We start from the raw sequence: 13,487 nt of genomic DNA on the forward strand, positions 1-13,487 counted from the left end.
AATCGAATTGAGATCTGGACTGTTTGCTGGCCGAGCCAAATGTTCCAAAAAGTGCCATTTTGTAGACTTTGTGCAAACAAATTAAGCTGAAGAAGAAATTTCACTGGACACCTTATTTTCCAAGAGATGTGCTTGCTTTTGTGTGCACAAACATGGATAGCACCATGGTTCCCTTGAGGGTCACACTAAATAAACCTAAAAGTATATGCAGATACATAGGTACATTTTAGCTGCGTAACATCCAAACAACCTGAAGAAGCAGGGGAGCAAATCTGCCAGGAAGAATGGGCAAAAATCACTAGGAACTTACCCCAACAGACATAATGCTTTTATTATTTCAGCAAAATGTGGTTCTACCAAGTACCATCCTGAAGAGAGTGAATACTTATGCAGGCTGTATTTTTTAGTTTGTAATGATTTAAAGATCCGCTGACAAATAATGAATTTTGACCTTGAAAAATTAACTTGGCATAAGAGCACATCGGTTTGAAATCCAGATGAATCTGATGACTTTTAAAATGGGGTTGAATACTTTTGAGAGGCACTCTACACATGTTCTCTTCCCATATTTCCTGTGTCTTGCAAAATGAGCATGAAGAATATGAGCACAGCATGAAGAGTATATATTGCAGAGAAAAATATATTTGTAGAGTAGTATATTTCATATCCAGTTAATGTTAATATATAAAAATATATATTATATATTACCAGTTTGATGTTCAATGATGAAGTAGAAATGCTTTTGTTTGTGGTGAGTGAATGTGAGACTAACAGAAGGTTTTTTAGAATTCAGTCAATGTTAATATGAATTAATACCATGCAATAAGTTAAGAAACAACTCTGAAACAACTTCTTGACATAGAGAGAATAAAGTTTTATTTGCATTTCCTTAAGAATTGTGGAATTAATTAGAAGAAGGTATAATTAAAGAATTAAAAAGAAGGTATAAAAGGCAGAACCACCAAACTATCTGTATTGGTATCAGCCGATGTCACTCTGAATAATCGGCTATTGGTATCGGCTGAGAAATTTAGTATCGGTGCATCTCTAATTTTTACGCAAATTGTTGTTATCTTGTTTGTGGAAGACAGTGATACCATTTATCCTTTAGTTAGAGTCGCTGCAGCGTCTTTTTTTGCAACTAGCACCTTTAACACTCTGACATATATTATATATCGCTTTACCTCCTGTATCACATAAGCTAAAGTTAAAGGACCATCCCTAATAGGCAATGACTGATAGTAATGTAAATGTCCCAAAACCTTCTGTACCTGCTCCTTGTAGCACTGTAACTGCTGCTCTAGAGACAGATAGGTGGGGAATGAAGGAAGGATCTGAGGGCAATGCGTATTAATGTCGCGCGAAACAGGAGTGATTGGAGGAGCAGAGAAACGAGCGGCGACGTAGTTAATGGTCACAACCCATGATATCTGCTCTTCTTCACTCTTGGCTTGGAAGTAGAAGTGTCTGGAGTCTGCGGTCCTGAGGCTCAGCACATGGGGCCTCTTTTTGCACTCTATAGGGTATGCTACGGCATGATGCAGTTCAATGGCATGGTCTGTCTTGCACAAGTCAAAGGTGTCTTTGCGTAAACGAAGAACCATGCCTCGTAGAACTGCATTAAAAGGCTTCCATGCTCTCTGGTCCATTCTGGTTTTAGTCCCATTCTCATTTGTAACTCTTCTGCAGATGAGATGTCCTATTTTATGGACAGGTTCTGTGGTCACACCCTGACATTTTGTTGCCTCTTCCACAACTTCTTCCCTTTCTGTTGCTTCATCCGTGACTTCTTCCCTTTCTGTTGCTTCTTCCCAATCTTCTTCTCTTTCTGTTGCTTCTTCCCAAACTTCTCTTTCTGTTGCATCATCCACGACTTCTTCCCTTTCTGTTGCTTCTTCCCAAACTTCTTCCATGTCTATTGCTTCTTCCAAAACTTCTTCCCTTTCTGTTGCTTCTTCCCAAACTTCTCTTTCTGTTCCTCCGGCTGCAACTTCACCCTGTTCCTCACTGTCTGGGTATTTTAGCCAGTTTTTAAGGAATGACGGCAGAAAATAATATAACTTATCCGCCATGTTTCATCCTGTTGCTCTGTAGCAAGAACTCAGCTGTAAATATGATGCACCTTGCTTGTCTGCGTGCTTTTAAATATGCGTCAATAGCACGTCACAGCCGGGTTCGAATTCCAAAATTATGTTCGTAGATCGATGTTCAGCGTTCTAGCGAGTCAGAGAGTCACGTGACCCTCATAGCGCGTCCATCTGCAATTTTTCAGCCCCTCTGTACACCATCAATGGAAAGAAACCAGCTCCAGTGGTGGAGCATTCACAGCCATATACAGTACACCCTTAGGAAAATTGACTATGTTAACCATAGCATGGTTTTACTATGGTACTTTGTGGTAACTGTGATGCCACCATAGTTTTAGATATATATTGTATAGTACCTATGATACTACCCAAGCTTTCACTGTTGTACTTTATGGTAATTACGACATTACCATGGTTTTACTCTGCTACTTTATGGTAAATGTGACACTACCATGCTTGTACTACGGTACTTCAACCTACTTGTACACATTTTATACGGAGCTGCCGCATACACACAGCTCATTTGTTTTTTGATGAAGACATTGATGGAAGGATAATAAACTTGAATAAAGTTAAGGTTTTCACTGGTTATCGCACCGAAAAAGCTGTTTCTAATTATTTTCGGCTCTTACAGTACAGTGAATAAGTTATGCTGACAAAACTGGCCGTCTAGTAGTTGTTTGGTGTTTAGCTCTTTACTTAACGGCATTTTTGCCACAGGCTAGCGCTGCTGAGTAAAAAGCACGTGACTGGAGATTGACCAATCAGACAGCAGTAATGTAGGGCTACGAAATTTGAACATTGTTGTGTAGCCAATGGCGTTGTGTTTGTGGGGCGGCGCTGCCGTTTGAAACACGTCCACAAAGGAAGTAGTTAGAAAGCTAAAAGTTAGCTAACGGGTGCGTTAGGACGGGACAATTTACTGTTGTTTAATATAGAGGACGGTTATAATTCGTATTATGTGCAAATGCAGGCGGAGGAATGTTAAACGCGACAAAATGTTGAACAGGTACGGTGGCTAGTTAGCCAACAGCGCGCATGTTGATTGTATAGCCTACTGTAAATAGCAGCACTTTTCCAGGTGATTGGCTAGGTTGTGTTTATGCGGTTAAAGACGAACAGTTTCGACTGATAAGACGCACTTTTCCTTAGCGTTTGGAGTTACTGGTTTTGTTTGACAGTCTTCTGCTCTGTGGGAATGGAGTAAGAACAGCTAGAACCGCAGACTAGTCAAACTTCTCCAGTACGTTGTTTGCTGAAAGCGCTCCTGGCTATCTAGCTTAACTGAAAAGCTTAGTGTGTGGGGGTTAAATAAATAAATAAATAAACAAATAAAAGAAGTATGAAGACCGCAGAGAGAAATGTGGTGCGTCTTGCAGTTGTGCAGCACCTTCGGGCAACTTTCGCCATCAAGACGAAGAACTGGAACAAATGCAAAAGCAACAAGTCCCCATCAGGCAGTGCGGTGAGTAAAAACAGCCAGTCTGTGCAAAACCTCAGCTGTGTAACATTGTGTACCTTTTGATTTCTTTACTTAAAATTTAACAGTTTCAGCTGCGCGTTTGACTCTGTTTTGTTTTGTTTTTTTGAAGATTTACAGAAGGTTTTCACTCACACTTCATCATATGTGATTTATTTTAGCAAGTCACTACAGGGAAAAGTTGCCCAATTTCCTGCTTAGGTTTTCATGTACGAGAGTGAAGCAAATGAACACCTCAGTTTCAGTGGCTGCACACTGCAACCGGAAGAATTCGTTTTTCTAGTGAAATGCAGAACAATTATACACTTTTCTGACACATTTTTGCACTAAACAATGCTGGAGAAGAGTTTCTTTTATGCAAAAGTGTAATTATGCACATAGTGCACTTTATGTAGGAGATTACTTAGAGCCTATTTCAAGGTGTAGCTTGTGAACAACAAGGAGAAGGAATTATGTTGCACAACCACCAAAACAACTCATGCTTTATGCCTTAGACCAGGGGTTCCCAAACTTTTCCAGGGCGAGGCCCCCCAAATGGCATTAACATTTGACCGAGGCCCCCCTTTTGCAAGATGTCTTTAAAACACATTAAAAATACAGACTTCTGAATATATCCCCCTTTTTATTATTAATAATTACATCTTGCATCTTTACATTACATTAGATTAGGAATTGATTGTGTGTGTGTGTGTGTGTGTGTGTGGTTGTCTGAGAGTGAGAAAGAGAAAATCATGTATTTATTTATTTTTCACACCAAATTGTTGAGGCCCCCTGGTGGCCCCCACATTGAAAACCACTGCCTTAGACCTACTTGTGACTCTGCTAAAGGGATAGTTCCTCAGTGGTGGAATGAACTTCCAACCTCAATCCAGACTGCAGAATCTCTCACCATCTTCAAAAAAAAAACAGCTAAAGACCCACCTCTTCTGTGAACACCTAACCAACCCATAAAAAAAAAAAAAACTTTACTCTGGCACTTACACCTCTACTCTGTGCACTTTGCTTCTTCTGGAACTCAATTAACGGATCTTGTATGGTAGCACTACTGGTATTGTTCTCTGCTTGATATCGCTTTGCTTGTATTTTCTCATTTGTAAGTCGCTTTGGATAAATGTAAATAGTTCACCCGAAAATGTTAATTATGTCATCAATTATTCGCCCTCATGTCGTTCCAAACCCATAACTTTCGTTCATCTTCGGAACACAAATTAAGGCTTTTTTTTTTAATGAAACCGGCGAGATTTCTGTCCCTCCATTTACAGTCCATGTAACCGAAACTTTCAAGCTCTAAAAAGTTCATAAAGGCATCGTAAAGGTAATCCATGTGACTAGTGGTTTAATCCCAATTCTATGAAGCGATACGAATGCTTTGTGCGTGCAAAAACAAAACAAACAAAATTAAGTCTTTATTCACAAAATATCTTCATTTCCGCATAGATCTCAGACACACGTTCACGAGAGAACCATGATGCATGCGTGTTGTGTTGAAGAGAGATCGGACATAAAACGCGATACAACGGGTCCCGGAAGCGCTGCGCTGTTTACAGCAGAGGAAGAGGGATGTTGTGCACAAAAATGAGTCCCGTTACAATCTTTGTGACAAAGATGTCTGCCGATTTTAACATAGAGGAGGATTTGCATTTCTTTTGTCCGATCTCACGTCAACACAACACGCACTCCCCCTGGTTCTCTTGTGAACGTGTGTGGGAGATCTATGTGAAAATATTTTGTGAATAGAGACTCTTTTTTTTGTGCACACAAAGCATTTGTATCGCTTCATAGACTTGGGATTAAACCACTAGAGTCACATGGATTACTTTTATGATGCCTTTATGAACTTTTTAGAGCTTGAAAGTTTTGGTTACATGGACTGTAAATGGAGGGACAGAAATCTCCTGAGTTTCATTAAAAATGTCTTCAGTTGTGTTCGGAAGATGAACGAAAGTATTAGGGTTTGGAACGGCATGAGGGTGAGTAATTGATGACGGAATTAACATTTTTTGGTAAACTGTCCCTTTAAGTGCTTGGCAAGCACCGGTACAATTACTTAATACCACAATGTCTCTACTAGCCTATTAGTCTATGTGTCCTGTTGCTAGCAATTACTGCTTGCTTTGTCGCTGGACCACACAACTCCATGGGCAGCCGTTCGTGTGTTTCACCTGTTTTGTTAGGGTGTTTTTACATTTGAGTCATCTTTAAAAGAACCGAACTTGGAACCATTGAAGTGGACCAAGAGCTGACCCAAGTGGAAAAGGACCCAGTTATCTTTACGTTCACACTTAACCAGTAATGAGTTCTAGGACCTCTTTGTGTTCATACTGTTGCTTTTTTTTTCCTCCTCGACCTCTTGCTTGTTTATTTATTGTAGTTTGTAGAAGTATAAAAATTGTTGGCTCTGTAAAAACCTGCCATATATAAAATATTCTGTATACCCTGTGGTCAAGAACTAGATGCGCAAATTATAAAAATGTCATTAAGGTGGTTTTTCACACTGGGCACGTGACAAACGATGTCGTCATCGGCTAAAAGATGTGTGGAGGTTACTTTACTTCCTGAATAAGTGTGGAAGCGAGTACGAGCTGTGTTCACATTCATTGGAATCACTGCTCAGTTCCGTTGCAGCCGAACTTAGACCACCTCCTACAGGTAGTCTTGGGTTTGGGACCGTGGTGTGTTTCCCGGTTCGCATGACAGCTTTCGCTTTACCATTTTTTTCATGCAAACCGTGCTCTGTTTCGGACTAAACTGCCAGTTTCGTAGTTTCTAGAAGTATAAAAAGGAATGGCTTTGTAAAAACCTGCCACATGTAAAATATTCTGCCCTGTGATTTTTGGAAACCAGACATGCAAATGACAAAAATGTCATTAAGCCAACTTTATCATGAAAATAATGGCATAACCGTTCTATATCAGTTCTAAATAGGTAAAGCAATTTTGCAACAAATGTACCATTATCATCCTCTCTGATGTCCTCCCTCTACGACATCCATTGGGTTTGCACAGGGGCTTGTACCAAGAATTCTGTCTAACAAATCATAGAGAGGCTGACTTGACATCAGCTGACTGTCCTCTAGATCTCAGATTATCTTGTGACCATATATTTCTGCTGTAATTTTTTTTCAATTTAATCAGGCACTGTAAAGCGGTGCGGGTAAGTGAGCCTGGAGTAATTTGTGATCGCAGTGCATGTTTTAGTGAACTATACTGTAAGCTGAAAGTGGTACTGTAAGCTTTAAAAGGGCCAAAAATCTTATGCCAAAAATCCAGGCAAATCGTACTCAGACCCCTGAAAAGGACCAAGTGTGACAACACCTTTTAAAGCATGAAACGAACCACTTTGTTTTCTTAAGATGCAAATCCAGTGGACCACATACCGAACCATACAGAGGCCATCTCTAGAGGTGATCTGAGTACCGTTTGCTTGTGGACTGTTTTAGAGGAGTTTCTCGTGTTCATATTTGCACAGAAAACTCAGTCATCACACAGAGTGGTGTTCACACCTGGCTTTTAATGTGCGTCCTGGATGATCTGATAAGTGGACAGCACTAAGTACAGGTGTGAACGCGGTCTAGTGTGTCTCAGAGAAACATTGTGATCTGATCACTCAAAACACTTTTAAATGTGGTCTGGGATGCATATGGCCACATCACATTTGTAGTGTGAATGCAAAAGCATGCCACACAGCAACAAATGACTGCCCTGGCTGGAAAATATGTCATCATTACAACAGCAGAGTTTAAAGTAGCTGCTTTGCATAACTTCCTTTGACGTCTAATCTCCCATTCATTTATACATTTCATTAGCAGACCCCGCGCTTGAAACTTTTCAGACATTTCTGCCTGAAAACATATGCAGAGGAAGTCTGATGTAATAAATGTGTGCGACAGCTTTCCTCCAGCAGAAAAGATGTATACAATCTGATCACAATTAAATACTGGAGGTGCATTCAAAATACCAGGTGTATATGACTGAGTTTTGGTTGTCATATACACAACCTTGAAACATTCATTCATTTGGCAGACCTTTGAGATCTGTTCAGTTAGATTAGAAACAGGGTTGTGCCCCACAGCTATGTAATGTCTCTCATCAACGGCCATCTTGACATTTTTCTCTTGTGTAGGCTTGTAGTAATGAGAGTCAGAAGTATTACAGGTGCTCCTTTAAAAAAATGAATGTAGGATTTGTAACCTGGTGAAAATAAATTATAATCACATTTGCAGATCGTTTCAATAAACTGATGGCATGCTAAATTATTTCTTTCCAGACAAAGGTCTTTGGAGTGGCTTTAGAAAGTCTATCACATTGTCATGTGCTAGACTATGGAGATCTACCCTGGTAAGATGGTTTATTTTGTTTAAAATCGTTGTACTTGGTTTACTTTAAGTTTTCTGACCATTGATCGTTTCCAGATTTGCAGTTGCAACCCAGTTAACCAGTTTGCTTTTAATTTTTAAAATCAATCAGAGGTTTAGAACTATATTAAAGTCTGTAGTAAAAGTACCACATGTGCAAAATAATAGTGTTTTATACAACAGTGCTAACATCTGTCTCCTCATTCAGCTTCCTAGTGGATGCCTGTACATTCCTTCTGGGCCATTTGGACACAGAGGGCCTGTTTAGAAAATCAGGTTCTATTGTTCGAGTGAAGGCGCTTAGGGTGGGTGACCTGTCTTGACTTTTTTTGATTTCCCATTCAGAGGCCTTGACTGCGATTTCGTGTTAAACAGTGCCTGCGTTGTTCTGACTCTGTAGGTGAAGTTGGATAAGGCAGAAGAGTGCCTGTCCACTGCGCTGCCATCGGATATAGCCGGACTCCTGAAGCAGTTCTTCAGGGAACTGCCTGAGCCTCTTGTAGCCACAGACCTACAGAGCAGCTTTCTAAAAGCCCAGGAGCTGCCAACTTCGGAGGAGAGGACCTCAGCAACCCTCCTGCTGTCCTGTGTGCTGGCACATGAGAATTTAAGCATTCTACGCTACTTCTGCAGCTTCCTGAAAATGGTTTCTCAGAGGTGAGCTAAAAATGTCTGTATGACTTCACCACTCATTGTCATTATTCTTGTGTGATTTAAAGATGTCATGATTTAGTGCCCATGTCTAGGGCTCTGATTTATCATGTCTAGTTACAACACGTGTGTGGAGATTAATTTCTTCATGGCTCATGCATGTTGATGAGGGAAGAGGAGTTTGGGCAGTAGCTGTGTTATAGATTGCCATTTAATTGGTGTTTAGCTAAGAGAGATTTTTAAAACCCCATTTTCAGCATTCCTTGTTTTTAGGAGCAATCATTTTTAGGAGCACTCCTAATTACACAAATTTATATGCACAGTCAAAAACCTAAATTTCAACCGTACTCCTAAATTTTTTAGCGATCGTAACATTAACGTACCACAATATAATGCACGAGTAAGCATGAGAAAACTTGAGCTTGTCAATTATGACAATTTAGGAACATAGTGTGAGCCATGACAAATGAATTTACCTTCTGATAAACTAAATGTAATATTTTCAGTTAATTTTACAGACTGTATGCAAAAAAAAAATCGTTAACATGTTCTACCTTGTAAACAAATACAAAAAACCTCAATGTTCAGTTTTTGAAGTCTGCTCCTCTTAAATATATTTAAAGCTACACTATTAGACATTTTCCCAATTCTCAAACCGCTCTGTGTATATTCTGTATATATCTGAATAATCTCATATAGGATGTGATTGGGTGAATTCATTCCCCTGCCAGACGCAAAGCGCTTCAGTTTAATGGTGTTCTTTACTGATGCTCCGATCAGGATTTTTACAGCCAATACCGATTTCTTGTCATGTTGATCGACTGAAACCGATCCAGATACCAATCTTCTTTTGTTTAAGCTTTAATCAGGAGGTCTATCATGAACAGTTAAATGTAAACTCTCTGCTCTTGGTCACTGTTAATGAATTAAAATAATAGCAATGACAAAAACTGTTGGTTAATTGATAAATAAACAAGCATAAAATATTTATTTTTAAACATTAGAGTCCTAATTAAAATTATGTTCCACAGAGGACAGGGCTCTACAGTGCGACCATTTCACTCGCATTTGCGACTGAAAAGTACTTTGTGCGACTGTGAATAAATATTTAGGCTCATCGGGGCGAGTCGCCTGTTCGGAGTAGTATAATACAATCGGAATAAAAACTTCAGGAAGTCCAAAATGAGCAACAGTTACTTTTACACTGATTTTCATCAGCACAGTTAAACGAACAAGTGTGCAAATACTGCAAAGAAGCCATTATGATGACAAGAGTAACACTGTACATCATCTGCTTCAACTTGCCGATCTCACAAACCGCCATCTTTTATTGATCACGCAAAATGACCTGAACCTCTACTTTTACTAAGAATTTTATTTGCAGTTCTTCAGCTAAGTTTAATTAAAAATTTTTTTTGCATAATTAAGTGAAAGGAACAATTCACCTGACTATGGTATGTATAGAGAATAAGGACTGCAATCAGTCTCTCCTTTGTCACAGATCTGCTGAAAACAAGATGGACAGCAGCAATCTTTCGGTCATTTTCGCCCCAAACCTCTTTCACTGGGGGGACGGAACAGAGAAAGTGAACGCCAGCACAGAGAAAAGACTAAAGCTTCAAGCTGCTGTGGTGCAGTGCCTCATTGATAACTCTCAGGATCTAGGTATTTAATTCATTACTACTAATTAAGATGAAGAAGAATCTTTAGCAAAAGGAATCTACTGTTTTATTATCTACAGTATAGCTTAAATCCACAGTTCAGTCCTAAATTATATAAAGTTCAATTGTGTTCTGAATGAGTTTGTGCTCTTTTTTTTTTTTTTTGTTTTTTTTGTTTTTTTTTTTTAAGGTGTGGTACCAGAGTTCCTTATGGCCAAAGTTCCAGCCATGCTAGGTTGTGGATCTGGAGTGTTTTCCCCTTCAGATGCTGCGGAGGAGGGAATCACACCATCGGGTGTAAAGAGATGCAGGCGCAGTATTGGAGGTAAGAGCTTGATGTGTGAAAGAACAGTGGTCATAGTTCCCATAACCCCACTGTTTGAATGTAAACTACTGCTTGTGAGTTTGTAACATGACATACAATGGAACAGAGGCCTGTCTTAGCTAGGTGTTTTAAACATAGGCCTTCACAGATGAGTGATTTTGTCTTGCATTCCAGATATGGTAAATGGAGCTCTGACTAGGTTAAAAAGTAGTAGAACTCCTTCAGATACACCTCAGCCTGATGGAACAGGTGGGTATGCAGTATGCTCGGGTTAGGCTTTGCTGCATGTCCGTTGAATGCATAAATGTTATTTTACCTCAGTAGCTAAGCTACAACACATGTGTTCAGGGCAAATGTTTCTCAACCTAGTCCCTAGTGGACCACAGTGTAGATGTTGACAGCATTTGGAATGGTGAAATGGCTACGGTTCAACGGCACCCACAAATTTCTAATTCTAAACCAGCACAATTTCTGTAGCACATCCTCTGCTGTGTTATCCAATCACTTGCATTTGTGTAAATTAGCTGAAAGCAGCTTGTAAGCCTAGAGACCAGCTTCATGGCTAGAGGCCAGAAAAGGGAGAGTTTACACAGATTTTTGTATTTTTTTTAATTGACTTTAAACCCTCTGGTCTAAATAAGGAAGAGCAGACTTGTACAAAAACAGACAAATGGACAAAGAAGTATGAGTTTATCTTTCCTGCTTCAAGTCCAAAACTGATCTCATCTGTTCATACTGGTGATGTGAAACACCAGGACCACTTCTCATTTTAGTCTTATTTATAGCCATGAACAAATGGTTAAACATTGGAAGTTAAGTGTTGTTACTTTTCAGTGACATTTATCCAGATGTTTGTTAGGAAAGAATTTTATGAAACAGGACCTTCACAAATTTTAGTTGAATACCCTTACACTGTCCAATTTTTTTTTCTTTTTTCTTTCCCAGCATTTAATAAACAGGATTTTGAGTGATTGAGTGTATTGCGTTGCTTCATTCAGCTGTGTTGGGAGTGGAATAAAGCAAAGTGCAGCTTGTGGGGCTCTGAGGAATAGGCTGGGAAACAATGATTTGGATTTAGTAAAGTGTTTCTTATAATCTGCTTGCTGCGGCTTTTAAAAAAAAAAATGCAAAACACAACTTTTGCTGTACATAATTACTTGGGTTGGAAGTTTTGTTAAAGATTTTCAGTCTTTATTTCTGGTGTAGACATGCTTGCTCTGCTACATAAAATAAAGGGCTAGTTCTTAGCTTGCCTGCTTGGTCTTGCTTGGGAACTGTCTTAAAGACTGAGAATGCATAGCATCTTTTATTAAATAAAGATGGATTTCCTTCAGATGCCTCTTGTCTGAATGTGCCTTGCTTATTCCTTGCCTTCTTTTGCTGTATGATTTTTCCAAACATTTTAAAGATTTTCCTTAATTGTTTGTATTCAGTTTATCCAGTGCCTTTCTAACAGCCACTGTGTTTTGTGTTTCTCAATTACCCGTCCATTACACATGCGGTTGTTATTAGGAACAAAAAGGTCTATACTCGGTATACACTGATCAGCCATAACATTAAAACCACCTGCCTGATATTGTGCAGGTCCCCTTTGTGCTGCCAAAACAGCTCTGACCCATCGAGGCATGGACTCCACAAGACCTCTCAAGGTGTTCTCTGGTATCTGGCACCAAGATGTTAGTAGCAGGTCCTTTTAAGTTCTGTAAGTTGCGAGGCAGGGTCTCCAGAGATTGGACTTGTTTTGTTCAGCACATCTCACAGATGCTCTATTGGATTGAGATGTGGGGAATTTGGAGGCCAAGTCAATACCCTGAACTCGGTCATTTTCCTCAAACCATTCCTAAACAATGTTTAGGTAGGTGGTACATTTCAAAGTAACATCCAAATGAATGCCAGGACCCAAGGTTTCCCAGCAGATCATTGCCCAGATCATCACACAGCCTCTGCCGGCTTGCCTTCTTCCCATAGTGCATCCTGGTGCAATCTCTTATCCGGGCAGTCCAGAAGAACTAGCCTTCGCTCCCCAAGCACATCAGTGAGCCTTGGGCACCCATGACCCTGTTGCCAGTTCACCAGTTGTCCTTCCTTGGACCACTTTTGATGGGTACTAACCACTGCATACAGGGAACACCCCACAAGACCTGCCGTTTTGGACATGCTCTGATCAACTCGTCACAATTTGGCCCTTGTCCAAGTCGCACAGATCCTTATGCTTGCCCATTTTTCCTGCTTCCAACACATTAACTTTGAAAACTGATTGTTCACTTGCTGTCTAATATATCCCACCCCTTGACAGGTGCCATTGTAACGAGATAATCAATGTTATTCACTTCACCTGTCGGTTGTTTTAATGTTATGGCCGATCAGTGTTATTGCGTTGTATTAATGGCATCGAGTAGACCGACTATTGAAATTAGGTCTAAACAAGAATAACCAGGAGATTGCTGAAACAAATCGTATTCTTTTACAACAAGCATATCTGTAGGCTACTAAAAGCCATACTGTGTGTCTGTGAGAAGAGACAAACATGTGCCATGGGTGATGTAGTTGAGAAATGCTGACTTGCTTAGTAGCTGCTTAGGCAAACATGCTTCTACTCATGTTCATCATTAAAGCTAACTTTTAAATTACATTTTAAATTATGTTAACTGAATCAAATCTTAATGCCTAGTCATTTCCGCTGGGACCCCTGTTGTTGGAACGCCTAAGCGCAAACTGCCTCTGGAGTCAGGACACAGTTATGGACTCTCCAACAAGAAGCGGAGGTCTATCAAGAACCTCGGGCTGGACCTTCTACCGAATGCCTTTTTTGGAGGAATCTCCACACCTGGATCAGGTACAGATTATTTAAACATGGACACGGTCTCAATCAACATCAACATCAGATGCTATCTACCGCCAGTTAAGATGGCTGGTCACACCAAACTTT

The 13,487-nt window shown here is 39.9% G+C and overlaps 1 protein-coding gene across 3 annotated transcripts in view; it reads left to right on the plus strand.

The window, feature by feature from the left end:
* Window positions 1–2,921: 2,921 nt before the first annotated feature.
* The window catches only part of arhgap11a (Rho GTPase activating protein 11A), a 28,998-nt gene continuing 18,432 nt past the window's right edge, over window positions 2,922–13,487 (plus strand). For 2 of the 3 annotated variants that reach the window (XM_053633848.1, XM_053633846.1), the window contains exons 1-8: window positions 2,922–3,552; window positions 7,834–7,904; window positions 8,130–8,226; window positions 8,322–8,578; window positions 10,074–10,237; window positions 10,424–10,558; window positions 10,733–10,807; window positions 13,230–13,394. In XM_053633848.1, coding sequence (XP_053489823.1) covers window positions 3,430–3,552; window positions 7,834–7,904; window positions 8,130–8,226; window positions 8,322–8,578; window positions 10,074–10,237; window positions 10,424–10,558; window positions 10,733–10,807; window positions 13,230–13,394 — 1,087 coding nt within the window. In that variant the 5' untranslated portion in view covers window positions 2,922–3,429. The remainder of the gene's footprint in view (window positions 3,553–7,833; window positions 7,905–8,129; window positions 8,227–8,321; window positions 8,579–10,073; window positions 10,238–10,423; window positions 10,559–10,732; window positions 10,808–13,229; window positions 13,395–13,487) is intronic. The other variant, XM_053633847.1, reaches the window with a different exon arrangement.

The sequence above is a fragment of the Ictalurus furcatus genome, chromosome 9 (assembly GCF_023375685.1).
Source record: "Ictalurus furcatus strain D&B chromosome 9, Billie_1.0, whole genome shotgun sequence".
NCBI classification, from domain to species: domain Eukaryota; kingdom Metazoa; phylum Chordata; class Actinopteri; order Siluriformes; family Ictaluridae; genus Ictalurus; species Ictalurus furcatus.